General features: G+C 37.7%; 2 protein-coding genes across 7 annotated transcripts; both read left to right on the top strand.

Annotated features, from left to right (window-relative positions):
* The first annotated feature begins 3,486 nt into the window (after positions 1–3,486).
* On the top strand, positions 3,487–5,447 carry LOC131257763 (uncharacterized). Its single transcript, XM_058258620.1, has 2 exons — positions 3,487–3,844; positions 3,919–5,447. The coding sequence occupies exons 1-2, from the start codon at positions 3,815–3,817 to the stop codon at positions 4,294–4,296; spliced, it is 408 nt and encodes a 135-aa protein (XP_058114603.1). The 5' UTR covers positions 3,487–3,814; the 3' UTR covers positions 4,297–5,447.
* Positions 5,448–10,426: 4,979 nt separating this feature from the next.
* LOC131257762 (sugar transport protein MST3-like) lies at positions 10,427–14,768 on the top strand. 6 transcript variants are annotated; one of them, XR_009177625.1, is made up of 5 exons: positions 10,427–10,688; positions 10,873–11,123; positions 11,381–11,593; positions 13,633–13,735; positions 13,823–14,346. XR_009177625.1 is itself a non-coding variant. In XM_058258615.1 (5 exons), the coding sequence occupies exons 1-5, from the start codon at positions 10,652–10,654 to the stop codon at positions 14,609–14,611; spliced, it is 576 nt and encodes a 191-aa protein (XP_058114598.1). In that variant the 5' UTR covers positions 10,427–10,651; the 3' UTR covers positions 14,612–14,768. The 6 variants fall into 6 exon arrangements, 5 of the variants coding, with proteins under 5 accessions (XP_058114598.1, XP_058114599.1, XP_058114602.1 ...); XM_058258615.1 differs by lacking the exon at positions 13,633–13,735 and adding an exon at positions 14,583–14,768 and having other exon boundaries at positions 13,823–13,868; XM_058258616.1 differs by lacking the exon at positions 13,633–13,735 and adding an exon at positions 14,583–14,766 and having other exon boundaries at positions 10,936–11,123; positions 13,823–13,868.
* Positions 14,769–15,473: the final 705 nt, after the last annotated feature.

The following is a 15,473-nucleotide window of genomic DNA, read 5'->3' as shown; positions in this document are numbered from 1 at the left end:
AGTAGACAGAAGATTCTTATACTACATCTGTCTTTCCTTCTTTCTTTTTTACTTATTTCTTTTTCCTTTTTTGAACCATTCACTCATTTTCTATATTACAGTGAACAGATGTTTAGAAATTGATCTAATATAATATGATAGCTATCACATGTACCTGTCATTAGAATTTCTGCTGCTCAATATCATGTTATTTGAAGTATTGAAGCCGACTACTAAATTCGTGTCAATGTTTCTCCGGCCTTGAAGTAATAGAATTGTTTCATCTTTGCAAAGCCCACACTCGTGCACAAGTCAGCTAACGCACATGCCACCACATATGCTAGTGTGGCACACAGGTAAATAATCCAAACCATCCATCATGCGGACCTCACCGTGTTGCTGAGAGATAAAGGTTGTCAACTCAGTGGGTGTGCCATGATATTAGAAATAAGTGGATGGTTTAGAAAACTTTGGCTAATTTTTTGACAATTGTACATTTGTTCAGTTAGTTGTGGCCCACCTGACTAGTGGAGCAAAGTGATTCTTGGGATAGGGAATCCCTGTTGTGTTATTGTCTAATGGATGGCTTGGATACTGCGCCTTTATGCCACACTGGCGAATGGCGCGTGCATTAGCAGGCTTGTACACATGTGGGCTCAGCAAAGCCCGAATTGTTATCTGGATAGGAGGAAGTTCATCAACGGGATTATGGGTAATTTACTTGTACAAAAATATATATGTATGCAACCTATACTTGATGCGGAAATTTGGCCCTTTTGAACCTTTTGAACCTTTCCTAATTGCATAAGTGGCTGAACCAGCTCAGTATGTTACACATAATTTGTCATCCACTAGTTTCTGTAAATGAAGATAAGAGAATTTATCTTAACAGTGTGGTCGTCATGCACATAGAAAATGCTTGCAATGAATGTTTATGAGTACTAGGTAGCCTATTAATGAAAACAATGTCTCCGTCCATAATACACCTGTTTATGATTTGACCAACTTTCAAATATATATGTCCTTTTGAACCTTCCCTAATTGCATAAGTTGTTGAACCAGCTGTGCATGTTATACATAATTTGTCATCCACTAGTTTCTGTAAATGAAGATAAGAGGATTGATGTCAACAGTATGGTCGTCATGCACATAGACAGAAAATGCTTGCAATAAATGTTTATGAGTACTAGGTGGCCTATTAATGAAAACAATGTCTCCATCTATAATACGCCTGTTTATGATTTGACCAACTTTCAAATATGTATGTCCTTTTGAACCTTCCCTAATTGCATAAGTGGCTAAACCATCTCTGTATGTTACACATAATTTGTCATCCACTAGTTTCTGTAAATGAAGATAAGAGGATTGATCTTAACAGTATGGTCGTCATGCACATAGACAGAAAATGCTTGCAATGAATTTTATTTTTTCCCTTTTCTTTTGCTACTAGTGCATCCTACCTTTATTATCCTCAGGTCCCGAATATCAGCCCGATCCAGAACTAAGTTGGGCCACAACATAGGGAACAAATTGGGTGGAAATGCTCACCCTTGATGCGCACCGATGCCCATCCGAGTTTCAAAAAAGCCTCATTTTTTGCTTCATCCAGACCAGATGAAGGGTTTGAATGGGCTGGATGACATATACACAACTATCTTCCATGAATTTTTTTATTTTTTTTTTCTTATTTATTTTTTATTCTTATTGTGTTTTCAGAAGCAAATGACAGGGAAGCTGCAAAGGCCGCTGAACAGCTGCAATCCGTGGGAATTTCTGGCTGCTGCGATGGTGCAGCAGCAGCAGCTACTTCAGGTATGCAGATATTTTACGTTGTGTTATTGGATTTGGTTTTCTGGTATTTCTTGGAAAACTATTTTGATATTTGTTTAAATCTTAAATTTATATTTTGAAGACGTTCAGCTCCGAAATGGTGAATTTGCTGATTTTTTTATTTTTGTCTATCTAGACCAAATTGCTGATTTCTTTGGCATATATACTAAAATAGCCCTTTTTCTGGTCATTTTGCCTAGATCTTTATTGATGTCTGGAAACAATGTTGTATATCCCAGTATACAAGTAATCTTAGGGATGAGATTCTGCTACATTTTCTTTCTCAGGGTTTGCTAAATTTTCTATTAAAATCTTGTATCTGACAATATAGGAAATAGTGGTGGCAAGTGGGATGGATAGGCATCTGTTGTATGGAATGTGGAGTCCATTATGAACCTATTTTGATGATTGGCTGAGGTCTTGAATCATTTTATCAATCTACCTTTTAAAAGTCAACCCTGAATTGTTGAGACAAGGCTATCAGTAACTTACCTTCCATTAAGCTGTGTAAATATTACTCATATATCGTACATATATATGTAACATATAACAAGCACTCTACTATATGTCCATAGTTCAGCCACATTTCAGTTATATACTAACAAGTTTCTTCTCTTTAGTCAACAAACAGTACAATCTAGAATGCTAAAAAACATAGTGGATCCCCATCCACAAAGGAATGGACCATTTGGATGGTCTAATAGCTGTACATCACTGTCACATATGAGGATTGATGAACCATTACCAATATTTATACTGTGAAAAACTAACATAGAGTATGCTTCTATATTTATTAATGAAAAATATGACAGGCTCTACTGAATCATCCATGGAGAATGTGAATAGGACTTTCAAGCAGTTAATAGACTCTACTCCTATTGATCGTATGGCATGTTTTTGGCATGGTAGCCTGTCGTGCAATTGCCTTTGTGAAAAAGTAGTAGGCACAGGAGTGCATGCAAAATCCATTGTTGCCTACTAAATGTATGCTTGTATTGTTAGAATTTCTTTCTGAGCAATCTATAAAATTACAGAAAAAGACAATCTACACACAGTTACTGATTATTGCAAGAACCTCTCTGCTAAAGCCTTCAGAGAAATCTGAACCAATGATAAAAATAGCCTTGAACTTTTAGAGTTAGTTTGGATGCTTGGAAAATCAAGCTAATGCAATGATGACCTCCAAATTCACGTGGTGCCACCTGATGGATGGATCAGTTTGATTTTTGGAGCTTCCCACTTTCATGCTGGGTTGATCATTCTGGAAAGGTTAGATGATTTATGGTTGGCCCATGCACCTACAACTAGTACTTACGAGATGTTGGGGAATCTGATTTATGGGTGATATGGTTGGCCCTTGTAACTACAACTAATACTTATGAGATGTTGGGGAATCTGCAACTACTCCATATACCAAATTGAGGACTAGTAATAATTCTAAACAGAAAACGAAAGGTGTTTCAATTATCTCACAGAAATGAGCATAAAGAAAAGAGAATTAGGGGAGGCAATGGGCTCGCAGAGGGTCTGATGTAACGTGTCACAAATACACTGAATCTTTTTTATCTTTCTTTCTTTGTTTCCTTTTCTTTTTTTCTTTTTTTCTTTTTTTTTTCTTCTTCGTCTTCTTCTTGTTTTTTTTTTTTTTTGTCTTCTTCATCTTCTTCTTGTTTTTTTTTTTTTTTTTTTTTTTTTAATGCGATTTTCACTGTTGTATCTTCTTTCTTAGAATTCTTTTATGACAATTAGCATGTTGGCAAATAGTTCTTTGTGGCATTGACAAAAGTCGCGTCCCTGTATGTTTTGTGCTTACTCTATGTTATTTGACTATTCATGTATTATCTCGATTGTATTTTGAAAGTTTTGAGTTTGTTGTTTATTTCATGCTGGAACCTGCATCAGAGATACAGGACAAGATTTTATTTATGATTAATAATACTTCATCTTCAAATATGGATGTGAAAGCAAAATAATTTACTGATGTCCTGAAACAACAGTACCATCCATGGTTTGCTCAGTATATGGTGATGAAAAGGTGAGAAAAATCTTATGAATAACCTTTAGTTTCATAAGCTGATTTTTACTTTACTGGGAAATTATATTTGACAGCCAGAGCTTCTACAAGGGACCTTCAAGTGCTTGGAACGCAGTTTTGTCATCAGGAACATCGAACAACAATTCAAATACACTGAGGTGCGTTCGACTCCATTCCTCAAAAATTGCATTTTACTGATTTCTACCCTTCAATATGCTAGGATGAGATGTTTTATTGTGATTGTGGGAAGAATTAAGGATAATCTTATCCTTTCGGTGATGAACCATTACTTCCCATGGCATCTCTGTAGCACAAGGAGCGAGATTTTGTGGTCCAAGCCATCGTCCTTTGGAGATGTTCTTAGGTGGCCTGATCGAGAGGCTGCTAGTGGGTCTTCATATTTGATGGTGATGAGACTTTGGATGACATTCCAAATTGTAGCACGAGTATAGATGTATGTATGTTTTCCTAACAATCTTTTGATATTCTTTTTGAGAATTGATTACAAACAACTTTTCATTTTTGTTACAGACTACTCTTTCTTCTAATGTATTATACAATGCATGATAGAGAATTTCTACAGTGCTTCAGTTTCAACAAGTGGAGCCCAGTTCCACCATAGATGTCAAATGCTCCACTGTCCCACATAGAAAGATCCTGGCAGTTGTAATTTTGGCCTTGGTTAGAGATGGACTGCTGCCACATTTCCTTTGGTAACGACCTGTTTGATTGTCACTAATTGTACCATAGGAAGTTCATCATGGAAAAGGACTATTTGAATAGTCAGTGCATTGCATGGACGTTCCCAACCATTTCCCATCAAATCAACAGTTTGGATCGTGGAACTAGAGGACTCACTTGCACAAGCCAAAAACCCCTTTTGTGTTTTTGTTGAAACTCCCTGTTCGAAGTTGTGCACTAACGCTTCTTTTTGGGTACTGTATATATCAAAGTTTATCAAAAGAAATGGGAACTTTTGTGTTGGGGCCAGCAATGTTTCAGGTAGGGCCCACAGACTGGATAGCTAGGATTGCATCACCAATGATTTTTAAGTTAAGAACCCAGAATTTAGATGGTATGGATTGGCTTTGTTTCGTGATTTTGGATCTAGGGCATCCTAGTAATTCATGTTTTGGACTAAGTCGAGATTTCTAGGGTTATGCTTTGTCTATGGTATTTGGGTAATAAACTAATAATCCCCTTTTTCTATCCAATATTTCTTTGTATTACTTTCTGACTGCTACAGGATGATTCCATTCATGTTACTGTTCTACGTGATTGTAAGACTCTTATTACAGATCCATGGGTTGAGGATAGTCTAGATCTTCAAAGACTTGCAGATGCTAGCCGTGTCAGTTTCATCTATTCTTTTTCTGGTTTTAATTTCATTCTCATCATTAAAAGTCTATGTTTGCTTCTTCTTTTGGTTTCTAGACCTAAAACTCATGTTGTTTGTGGTTAGTGATGCAATTCTCCTGTAAATTTCTGGAATTATATTCGTTGTTCATGGGCACAAACTCTTGGAGGTTTGCTAATCTGACACGAGTATCAGCCAATGCAATTTCATGCCACAACATGTTCCAATGTGGGTCTTCTCTTTTTGTAGATGCATGGGTCATGCTGTTAGAAATAATCTAATGGCTTAAGAAAAGTTGGGAGCAATCCATTTGTTTCATTGCCGGCAACCCACTTAATGAGTGGATCGGCTTGGTTTGTTGGCTAGGGTATTTACACGTTATAACTCACCTGGTGGATGGCTTGGATCTCAGACCTGTGTATCATGTTGGCACATCTGATGGCAAAAAGACGAGATGCCTTATACTAGTGCCTTTGATGCATACAAACACTTTATACGTTCTATTCTTTTATCTTCCATTTTTGTTGATATTTTAGTCTTGATCATCAATCTTGGACCAGTTGTATCCTGTCACAAATCCCAATTGCTTCTTAGCTTTAGCTAGGTAGCCTGGTGTGGTGATAGGCCAAACTAGGGCCATGCTCTGTTGGCCCTAGCCTGGCCTTGATTCCCTGAGCCTTGGTGTTGGTCTGGCACTATCCTTAACTAGGCAGGCTGAAAAGATGCTAGCCCTGGTCCTTAGAGGGCTCGTTCAATAAGCAAAAGAGTGAAGTAAAAGGCAGCTCACATATGGGTGTCCCATAAGGGATAAATGAAAGGAATAAATTATTCTAGGAGGGATTACTTATCTTCCTAATCTGCCACCCAAGAAAAGAATTTTTTTTCACCCCTTTCTCATGTCAAAATAATAGTGATTCTTGATTCAGTTCATCGAAACTATTATTCAATTGATTTTTCAGTTCTACTGAATATGTTGTTTAGATAAGAAGTATTGGATAAATAATTTTTATTTTATTTTTTTTAAAAGGGTGGGAGTACCTTACTGAGCAAATCAAACTTGGTTATACAAGCTTTATAAATTTTAGAGGGTAGCCGCATTGAACTGAATTTGGTTGGCGTAATTTATGTGAGAAATTATATCTACAATGGATAACCAACTTGATTGATCTGCGTTAGAGGTGGGCATCGAGCCAAGTCGAGTCGAGTCGAGGTGGGCCAAGCTCGGCTCGACTTGTCAATGTTGTACTCGAGTTCGAGCTCATACTCGAGCTCGGCCTCGAGCTCAACATTGAAGCTTGGCTTGTTTGCCAAAGCTGTCGAGTCAAGTTCAAGTCAAGCTAGTGGTTCGAGTCGAGTCGAGCTCGAGCTCCAAAGAAATTTTCCAGTGACTGTCAGAGGTTCAACGGGGATTTTTGACAATTGTCAAAGGCTTAAAAACCAGATCCGGTGACTAATGATGGTTCCGAATGTATTTCTGGTGACTATTGGAGACTCTGTAGACAGATATGACGACTATAAATGGTCCTAAATGAATTTCCGGCAACTACTGAGGCCCATAAGGGTTTTCAGCGAGTGTTGTACGTCCACAAGACAAATCCAGCAATTGTCAAGGGCCTGAAAGACTAGATCTGGTCCTTGAATGCTAGATCTAATAGATCTCTTTGTCGAAAACATCAATATGGACTGCTGCTCTTCCATCTCTAAGGGAATGGTTAAGGGTCATAAAAACTCATAGAACCATTTGCTGATGATGATGGGTGCATGATTATTCTACTTTCACCAGCGTAAAGGGTTATGTAAAGTGGCAGAGAGGAAAGGTAGTCCCTCAAAATAGAAAAGAAACAGAAGAAGAAGAAGATGATGATGATGAAGAAGAGGAAACAGATCTGGGCACTCACCTTGTCGGGAATGGGCGCAGCCGCTCTGATTTGCTCGGCAAGATCGGGTGGTGGTAGTGGTCCAGTGGAGATGTACGGGCAGCGTGCGGACAGTCGTAGGTGGTGATAGTCCCGATGGATTGTTGTTGCTCGTCGGGCGGGCGTGCAGTGGGCAGTGGTTGGGTGGGGACCGTGGGGCAGAGAAAGAGAAGAAAGGGAAATGGGGAAAGGGAAAGGGGGCATGCGGACTGCGGGTAGGGTTTTAAGTATTTATATAATATATTTAAATTAAATAATATACATAATATATATATATATATATATATATTATGTATATAATATTTAAATTAAAAAAGTTATTTCTAAACGAGCCGAGTTGAGCTTGAGTTCGAGTCGAGTTGAATTAAAATGCCCCTGGACGAACTCGGCTTGAACTCAACTTGAGCTAGAAGAAATGAGCTTGACTCAGCCCAACTCAGCCATTCAAGTTGAGTCAATACAAGCTGACTCGAGCTGAGTCGAGTGAGTTATTCGAGCTAGCTCGACTCGTGAACAGCCCTAATCTGCGTACTCCCACTTTCCATTTTGGGAATTGAAATGTCACATTTTGGTAATGTTTCAATTCCTAAATGGATTTGAAAGGAATCCTAGGTTCCAAATCACGACAGTAATACTACTTTTAGTATAGCATTTGTACTGCATCCTTATCTAAATCCAGAGCAATAATTGTATGTCACACATGTAGTTTAAAAGCTTTATGTACATTAGTAATGTCCTAAAAACTTTTAGTTGATAAGTTGGATTACCAATCATTAAGATTATCGATTTGTTCATGCCACTGGTGGAAGCCGTGGGTCAATGAATGGCTACTCAAAGGGATTGGATAATAAAATCAGCATGGTTTTTACACCATAGCCTGTCCTTGGTAGCATGAATGAATGGATGGTCTGGATTTATGATAGGCCATACCAGTTGTCCGTTAGAAGCTTTGGAGACACTGCTAACGTCCCATGAAGATAGGAAAAAACCCGACATTGGCAAATGTGATCCATTTATGGAAATCGAAACCTTGCGCGCATATGTTGTTGGGTAACACAAGGACTTTCACCATGGCCCGTCCCTAGTAGCACAAATAAATGGACTGCATGATCCATGATTGTCTATCTCAAATGTCAATCAGAAGCTTCAAGGACGCTGTTAATGTCCCCATGAGGGCGAAAATGTTATCATTGCCCTAAGATTAAATTATTATGATAATGATGATGACGACAAAGACAACCATGATAACAATGATAGTAACCATTATATTATTTATAATGGCCAATAAAAAAACCCATGGTTTAGTGGTAGAAAGAGTACATTTCAACATTTTGGTTATAGGTTACCGGTTCAAGTGCCCGTGTGAGTTGTGTGTGTTTTAAATTAAAAAAAAAAAAAAATTCATTTCTAACAATTATGACCCATTATACCACAACTTCAAACCAAGCATATATCCATTGCTTATTAGCAAATAAACAAATTTTTCTTTCAAGCCAAGGGAACATGGTATTGTCGTAACCACTCATGTTATACATGTGGTTTTCAACGTGTTTTAGAAAACTTTGGGATCTAAGTAACTCTGCTTAGTAATTTAAGAAATCCTATTAAAAGGCTAATGCAAGTTGGGAAAATGAGTTCTTGTCAGATTTGATTTTGAGTTCTTGTTGGATTTGATTTTCAATGTACAAAAACCCAAAAAAAAAAAAAAAAAAAAAAAAAAAACCTAAAGGCCTAGCTGTAAATAAAGTAAAGAAAGACTCTTGGCCTTCTCCATAAGCTAAAAAATTATGAAGTTTTCCATCCATAGCACACACTTAAAGAAAGAAGTAGAGAGAATGTGAGCCAAGAGAAATCTATATTGTAGTACATGTAGACCTACGACTGTGACCATCCATTTTTAAGCTCAAGCAATATAAAAGCATGGCCGTGCAATCTTATATCACATGGAATAAAGTGCGTGGTTAATCCCCGGCATCTTTGTGGTTTCAATTTGGTAACTTGGGTGTTATGCATTTTTGAGCATTTTTTATCCTTGATTTGGAGCTTGAATTGTTGATTATGTTCCCAATAGTGATAACAAGAATTTCCATTATGACTCTTGCATTATTGTGGAAAATTATTAAGACTCATCCATTAAAAATTATTATCCAGAAGTTGAACTGTTGTTGTTTAATATTGTTACAGACCAGTAAAGTAAAGTTCCATTGCAATGAGTGTGGTGTTTGCAGGTTAGTATTACTGATTGTTTTTACTGTCTTTCATGTCTTGCATTAGAGGATGTTTATGATCTTTGGCCTGGCGAGATTGTGAAAGTAGGGCTTGTGGATTCGTGATGCGGACCATTGATCGGATGGGACGCATTGGCCACTGGTCAAATTGCTATGATTGTCACACATGAATATTTTTCACGCATCGTGCATCCACAAGTTGCGGCTTCTCAGATCAATGGTATAAATCAACAAAATGCGGGCCCTACTTATAGGAACTATGGGTGCAAGGTTGGGTTGGGTTGAGGGTCAATCCAACCCAACCTGACCTTAAGAGGACCCAACTCACAATCTGACCCGACGTGGCCCAAGGAGCCCAACCCGATCTCCTTTATACTCAACCTACATCCAATATAAACATTTCTTTGTTAGGCCCAGTGTACAAATCAATGTGTGATAAGATATATCACACGTTATATCACATCTTAAATCTTGTTGACCTCCTTTGCATGCATGTTTACACTTGGATTCATTCGATCATCCAAATGCAGCCTTCGAATGTCTGGTAGTGGGAAGCTATTTGCCTTAACCATCCATTTTCAGGTCAAGGTGGGGGCCATAAGATCACCCAATCAATTGGATTTGTCACCCTCATCTAGACGAATGAATATGGTCCCGATTACATATTAGTCAGTCGATATGCACCAGAGACAACTATTTAAGAAACTCCTGTGGGTTAATCTTTCAGTTTTGTCTGTTTTTCCGGTGGGTTGTTGGAGCAGCTTTCAATTCCCTACACCCTTTTTCTCAAACTTAGTCTAAAAATCTTCATATTAATTGAAACACTCCCATTCCTATTAATGATATATGTGTGTGTCTCTATCTCCATCTCTTTTTCAGGAAAGAAAGAATAATAAGAGAGAAAGAAAGGAAAACTAGGCTTGTGGTCAATAACCGACTACTCTGAATTTCTCCTTCTTCACGAGCGGTTTTTCATCTGATTCTTCAGCTACTACTTTTAGGTTTCTTGCACTACCAAAAAACTGGGAAAAAACTACGAATAAAATCCGTAGCTAAAATCCTATGGCTACGGTAAAAGCTGAAGTTGAATTTTCTGTGTGTTTCTCCTTGCTTTGGAATCACAGTTCAAATTTGTTCTTTTGTTATGTTTTTTTTTTTTTTTTCTTCTTCTTTCTATTAGTGATGTCTGAGATTTTCAAGCCCAATGGAAATCATGAAATATCATTGGAGGAAGGAGTGAATGGGAATTTATTGTTCCAAGTAAAGATGGGGATTCTTCTTTCACTGCTTTGAAAAACAGCAGAGGATGGAGTTCTCAGTTCTCTGTGTCATTCTTACAGAAGGTGAGTTTTCTTTCTTACCTATGTTTCTTTCTCAGGTTTTCTTAGAGAAACTCAATTCCATTTACCTTTGTGTTTTAATGTTAGATGATGAGTTTTTAGGTCTGAATCTTTCAAATCCACTTGTTTTTTAATCCAAAGCACAAGTTTCTTCACTGGAATCGATATTAAATCTCAATGAAAATAGGTTTTGGATGTAAAACCAATAGCAATTCGAAATCTCTCTTATTGGTGATGGATTATATTGAAGTTTTCTGTGTCCAAGTTCCTGGAGCTTGTGGAGGCAAGCCGTGTGGCCAAGGAAGTCAAGCACCCATTCAGGAACCCCCTCAAGCGACGCAAATGCCCGCAGCTGATTACTGCTATGGTCATGCAGGTCAGCCTCCCTCGCAAGTCTCTGCCTTAAGTATAAAACACCCACAACAAATGACAAAACGGGTCATTTTCATAGCTACACCTGATCAGTCTGATTTAGTTATCTTCAATTTCAGTGATCCATTGCAGTATAAACACCCACAATGATAAACGATGCGGGTCATCTTCATTGCTAATGCTAGTGCCCAGTTTCTAGACCTGATCAGATAGCTCTGAGAATGTCCCGCAAGCACAGTCCATTGCGGGCATTTCGTATGCGTTCCTCTTTTTATTGTTGGTATCTCTTTGTAAAATGTTCAAAAAAAAATTTCCTGGTGCAGATCTTCCAGCAATTCACGGGCATTAATGCCATAATATTCTATGCCCCAGTCCTTTTCAACACTCTGGGGTTCAAGAACGATGCTTCCCTCTACTCGGCCATCATCACAGGCGCTGTCAATGTTGTCTCCACTACGGTCTTGATCTATGCTGTAGACAAGGTGGGCCGCAGGCTGCTCTTGCTGGAAGCAGGGGTTCAGATGTTTTTCTCTCAGGTAACCATACTTGATCATCGTCCGTTGTTCTTAAAAACCTCACCTGCACTGAATTGGACTCAATCGTAATAGCCTAATTCAAACTAGAAATGACCAAAATGGAAGCAACACAACTTTAGTTTTGTAGTGACAGCCAAACCACTGATTGCAATTCCATACATTTCAAGTTGGACGTGAAAATTTGTAATTTCTATCATGGGGCTAGCCCCCCACTTGGATCATTTCAACTTGTAATGTGCTTAGGATGAGGCATTATATGAGAAATGGCCCACATCTTTGCACACTATGCACGGGTTTTCAATTCTGACAAGTGGGTCTCACATTTCAGCAATCTATTTATTGGGCTGTTGAGCCTCGCCATGTATTTCATTTACAGGTAGCCTAATTTACAGGCATCCAAACGACCCCTTACATTAATCTTGTAATATTTGGGGCATCAATCTCTCTCCCGTATAGTAGTATTAACAAAAGTACCAGTATTTACTATTTACAAATTACAACATAAGCATTCTGAGACCTTGGCCAGCTAAGTTCAATACTTCTCGTGCTTTGGAAATGGCACTCTAAACTGAATATTTCTATATTTGATGCAAAAATGCCATTTAGCTACATCTCTAGATGAAGTATTGTGCATAGGCAGCAATAATGAAGAAAAGCTACTTCCACGCTTTTTTTTTTTTTTAAACGATACTATTATCAAGATTTTCCGCGCAACATTAATGAAGAAAGTTGCAGGATTCTTCTTCCTTCTTGCTCCTCCCACTTTGAACTTGTGCTTTATCTCACTCCCAGCTTTTTATACCTTTCGATATTTTGAAATAGTTGCTTTGCCTTTCCAAATCTTCTATCACTTCTGTTCATGCTTCGAGAAACTATAGATAACAGTGAGATTTTTTTGGCTTGATCTGAAACAAATTTATTTATTTTTTAATTAAATTGATCAATCACCCAAAGCCAGTAAACAAGAAGACTAAAAAATGGGAAAGAAAGAAACCCAAATCTCAGAAAATGTAAAAGAAAGAGATTTACTGGTCAGGGAGATGTTTATTCAGATGAGCGTTTATTCAGATGTAAAAGAAAAGAAGACCTCCATATATATCTATTGTCCCCTATTTGTCGAAAAAATAGTGATGCAAACTGTTTTCCATTTTCAAGCTTTTCAAGGAAATTATAGATATTGGTTTCTTTCAAAGCGCTAGACTTTCAAGGTGTTTTTCATTTTCAAGCTTTTGGAGAAAACTGTGGTTTCTTACTTTCAATATTTTCCATGAAAAACAGAACTCCAAGATAAATAATAGAATTTCTGTTAGAATCTGCAGTTATTTATTTCCAGAGGATTCATCATCCATGTTTTAGTTTTTCTTTATTAAAAGTAATGATTTTCATTGACTGATTATATGAAACTCTCCTAGGTGATAGTCTGATTGGTTTGGTTAGAGATTTAATCAAATAGCCTATGTTATGTTATTTGTTGTTTCATTTAACTTCTTTTGGTGATCTTAGAAGCAGTTCTAAAACCCAGACCCAACTCCTGGCTGTATGATCGGATGGTTTTTGGACAATATCAGTCAAAAGCAGAAACAATTTGTAAGAGACAAAAAAAAAAAAAAAAAAAACACAACTATATCAGTCAAAGCTCATGTGCAGGACTTAAAAATCAGACAGTTCCACTGTGCTAATAATGGAATACTTGTTATTCTTTTCTATTTTTATGACTTTAGATTGAGCAGATTTTCAGGCTGAAATGAAACAGAGTTAGGTCTGACCAAATGGACTGGCGGTTGGATCAAACTGCCACCCAAGCCTAATCCATGTTTTAAACCATTGCTTAGAATAATCTTAGGATGTCATTTAGACAGTTCAAAAAATAAACAAACAAATAAAATAAGTAAAAAAAAAAAGAAAAAAAAAAAAAGAAAAAAAGAAGAAGCAAAAAAACAAAACAAAATTCACCTTGGGCTTAAATGGAAAGCTAATGTATGGTTCTGATCAATAATTTCTGTAATTCTTACCATCTGATCACCTTCACTTCGAATCAGTGACTTCCTCTCTATACCATCTTCTCCTTCCATTGAATTCATGCAAAAACAAGATGAAATTGAGCATGAAGAGAGACAAAAGCAATCCAACACCTTCCCAATGGTTCTTGTTTTTAGTGAATTTTTTGTTTGTGGTAACTATTTGTTCATTATGACATATGCTGATATCAGCAACTCAACCTTTGTACAGGTCCAATCCCTTCAACTCTTTCACAGACGCCAAATCTCAAAACTCTGTAAGATTTCTGTCACTTGTATTTGAGTTGCTTGTTCTATTTTGTGGTTTATCCTTTCTAATATCTACTTGAAAGCATTGAATTGTTTTTTTTCCTTCTCATTTGGGTGTTCTCAGTTACGCATTTGCATTGGGAGTTTGTCCGATGGAACATACCTGAACTACATTTTTTTTTTTTTTTTTTGGATATATTTGTGATCATTCATCATGGTCCCTTTGATATATCTTGGTTAACGTAGAAGGAAAGATCTTGGCTATTGTATTAGTAAATGGGCTTGATCATTTGACAAGATGACCATCTTTCAGTCCTCAAACCAAACTTTGTGGTAATGTGGTGAAAATCGTTAGCCTTTACTTGTTTTCAGTTGTAGTGAATGGTAGTATGCAATTTTTTCATTCCTTGAACCCTTAGTCCCTGATGGATTGACTTTTGGCGAGGCTCGATCCTCAGAATGGTCTCTGTAAGTGTCTTGTTCGAACTTGTTGGATACTTGAAACTGTTCTGTTCTTATGAAACTTTCATTTCAATTAAATGCTAAACGATTGCTGAATTGGGTTTTTTCGGGATTAAGATTTTAGTTTCTATAGTCCTGATTTTAATTTCTAGTGGTTGGTGTAGAGGAATCTTTCTAATTCCTTGTTTTATTGATGTTTTGCTTTGAGCTTGGTTTGTTAATTTCTCTGATTGTGAGTTGTGGGTGTTTGCTCAAATTAGATACCAGCGTTGTCCTACCGCTGATTTAGGCTGCTATGGGGAGTGCGAGGGGGAGCCATCGGTCCGGTTGATGGGAAGCGCGGAAGGTAAGCCCTCAAGATCTGACGGTCTACACGAATTTTGGAACCCTCACAAAGCAGAAGATTAATGCTCCAACGGCCCGCCTATCTACTATTGGAGTAAATGGATCTATTCACACCTCTGATCCTATAGTATAGATGGCCCCGGATCATGATTTATGGATTAGATCGTCCCAAGGACAAGCCAAAATGGACATATTACAGTGCATACTATATCTCTCTGTATACTCCCGGTATTTCGTATGGTTGATGATTTTACAAGAGAAGCTCATTCCTTTATAAGAAAGAATGAGAGATTGGCAGATAATCCGGTCATATTCCTATCTCCCATCTAAAATCAAATTCAAAGTTAAATTTGAAATATAACAGGAAGGAAGAAGCCGCGAGAAGCTTAAACATATGGGACCCCCCCACTAGTGATTGCTCACCAGTGGGCCCCACTGGCCTACGTCCAACACCAGTTGCGGTAGTTTTGCTGCTGCTGTCTTCCATGCTTCAGAAAGTAGTATATCCTTCCGCTGATCTACTCGCATACAGAAAGCTGGCTTTCACTGCAACTTTGTTCGCCGGTGTCTTCCCATCAACATTTGGATTGTGCAAGATTGAGTCCATTAATCTGGCTTGTCATTAATCAGGCAGACAACACGCCTATATATATGTTGAATATAAAAATGTATTTATCTTTGCTCTAGCTGTCTATGAGTGGACAGGCCTGATTTTGGGTACGTGCCCTAATTTATGGATAGATCATATCTTTCGCACGTGTGCCAATTCAGACGTGCGGCGAGACCATCACATGTACAATTGATGA

Source organism: Magnolia sinica, chromosome 10 (assembly GCF_029962835.1).
Source record: "Magnolia sinica isolate HGM2019 chromosome 10, MsV1, whole genome shotgun sequence".
NCBI lineage: Eukaryota > Viridiplantae > Streptophyta > Magnoliopsida > Magnoliales > Magnoliaceae > Magnolia > Magnolia sinica.
Note: the sequence above shows the minus strand (reverse complement) of the source record. Positions and strands in the feature narration are given on the sequence as shown.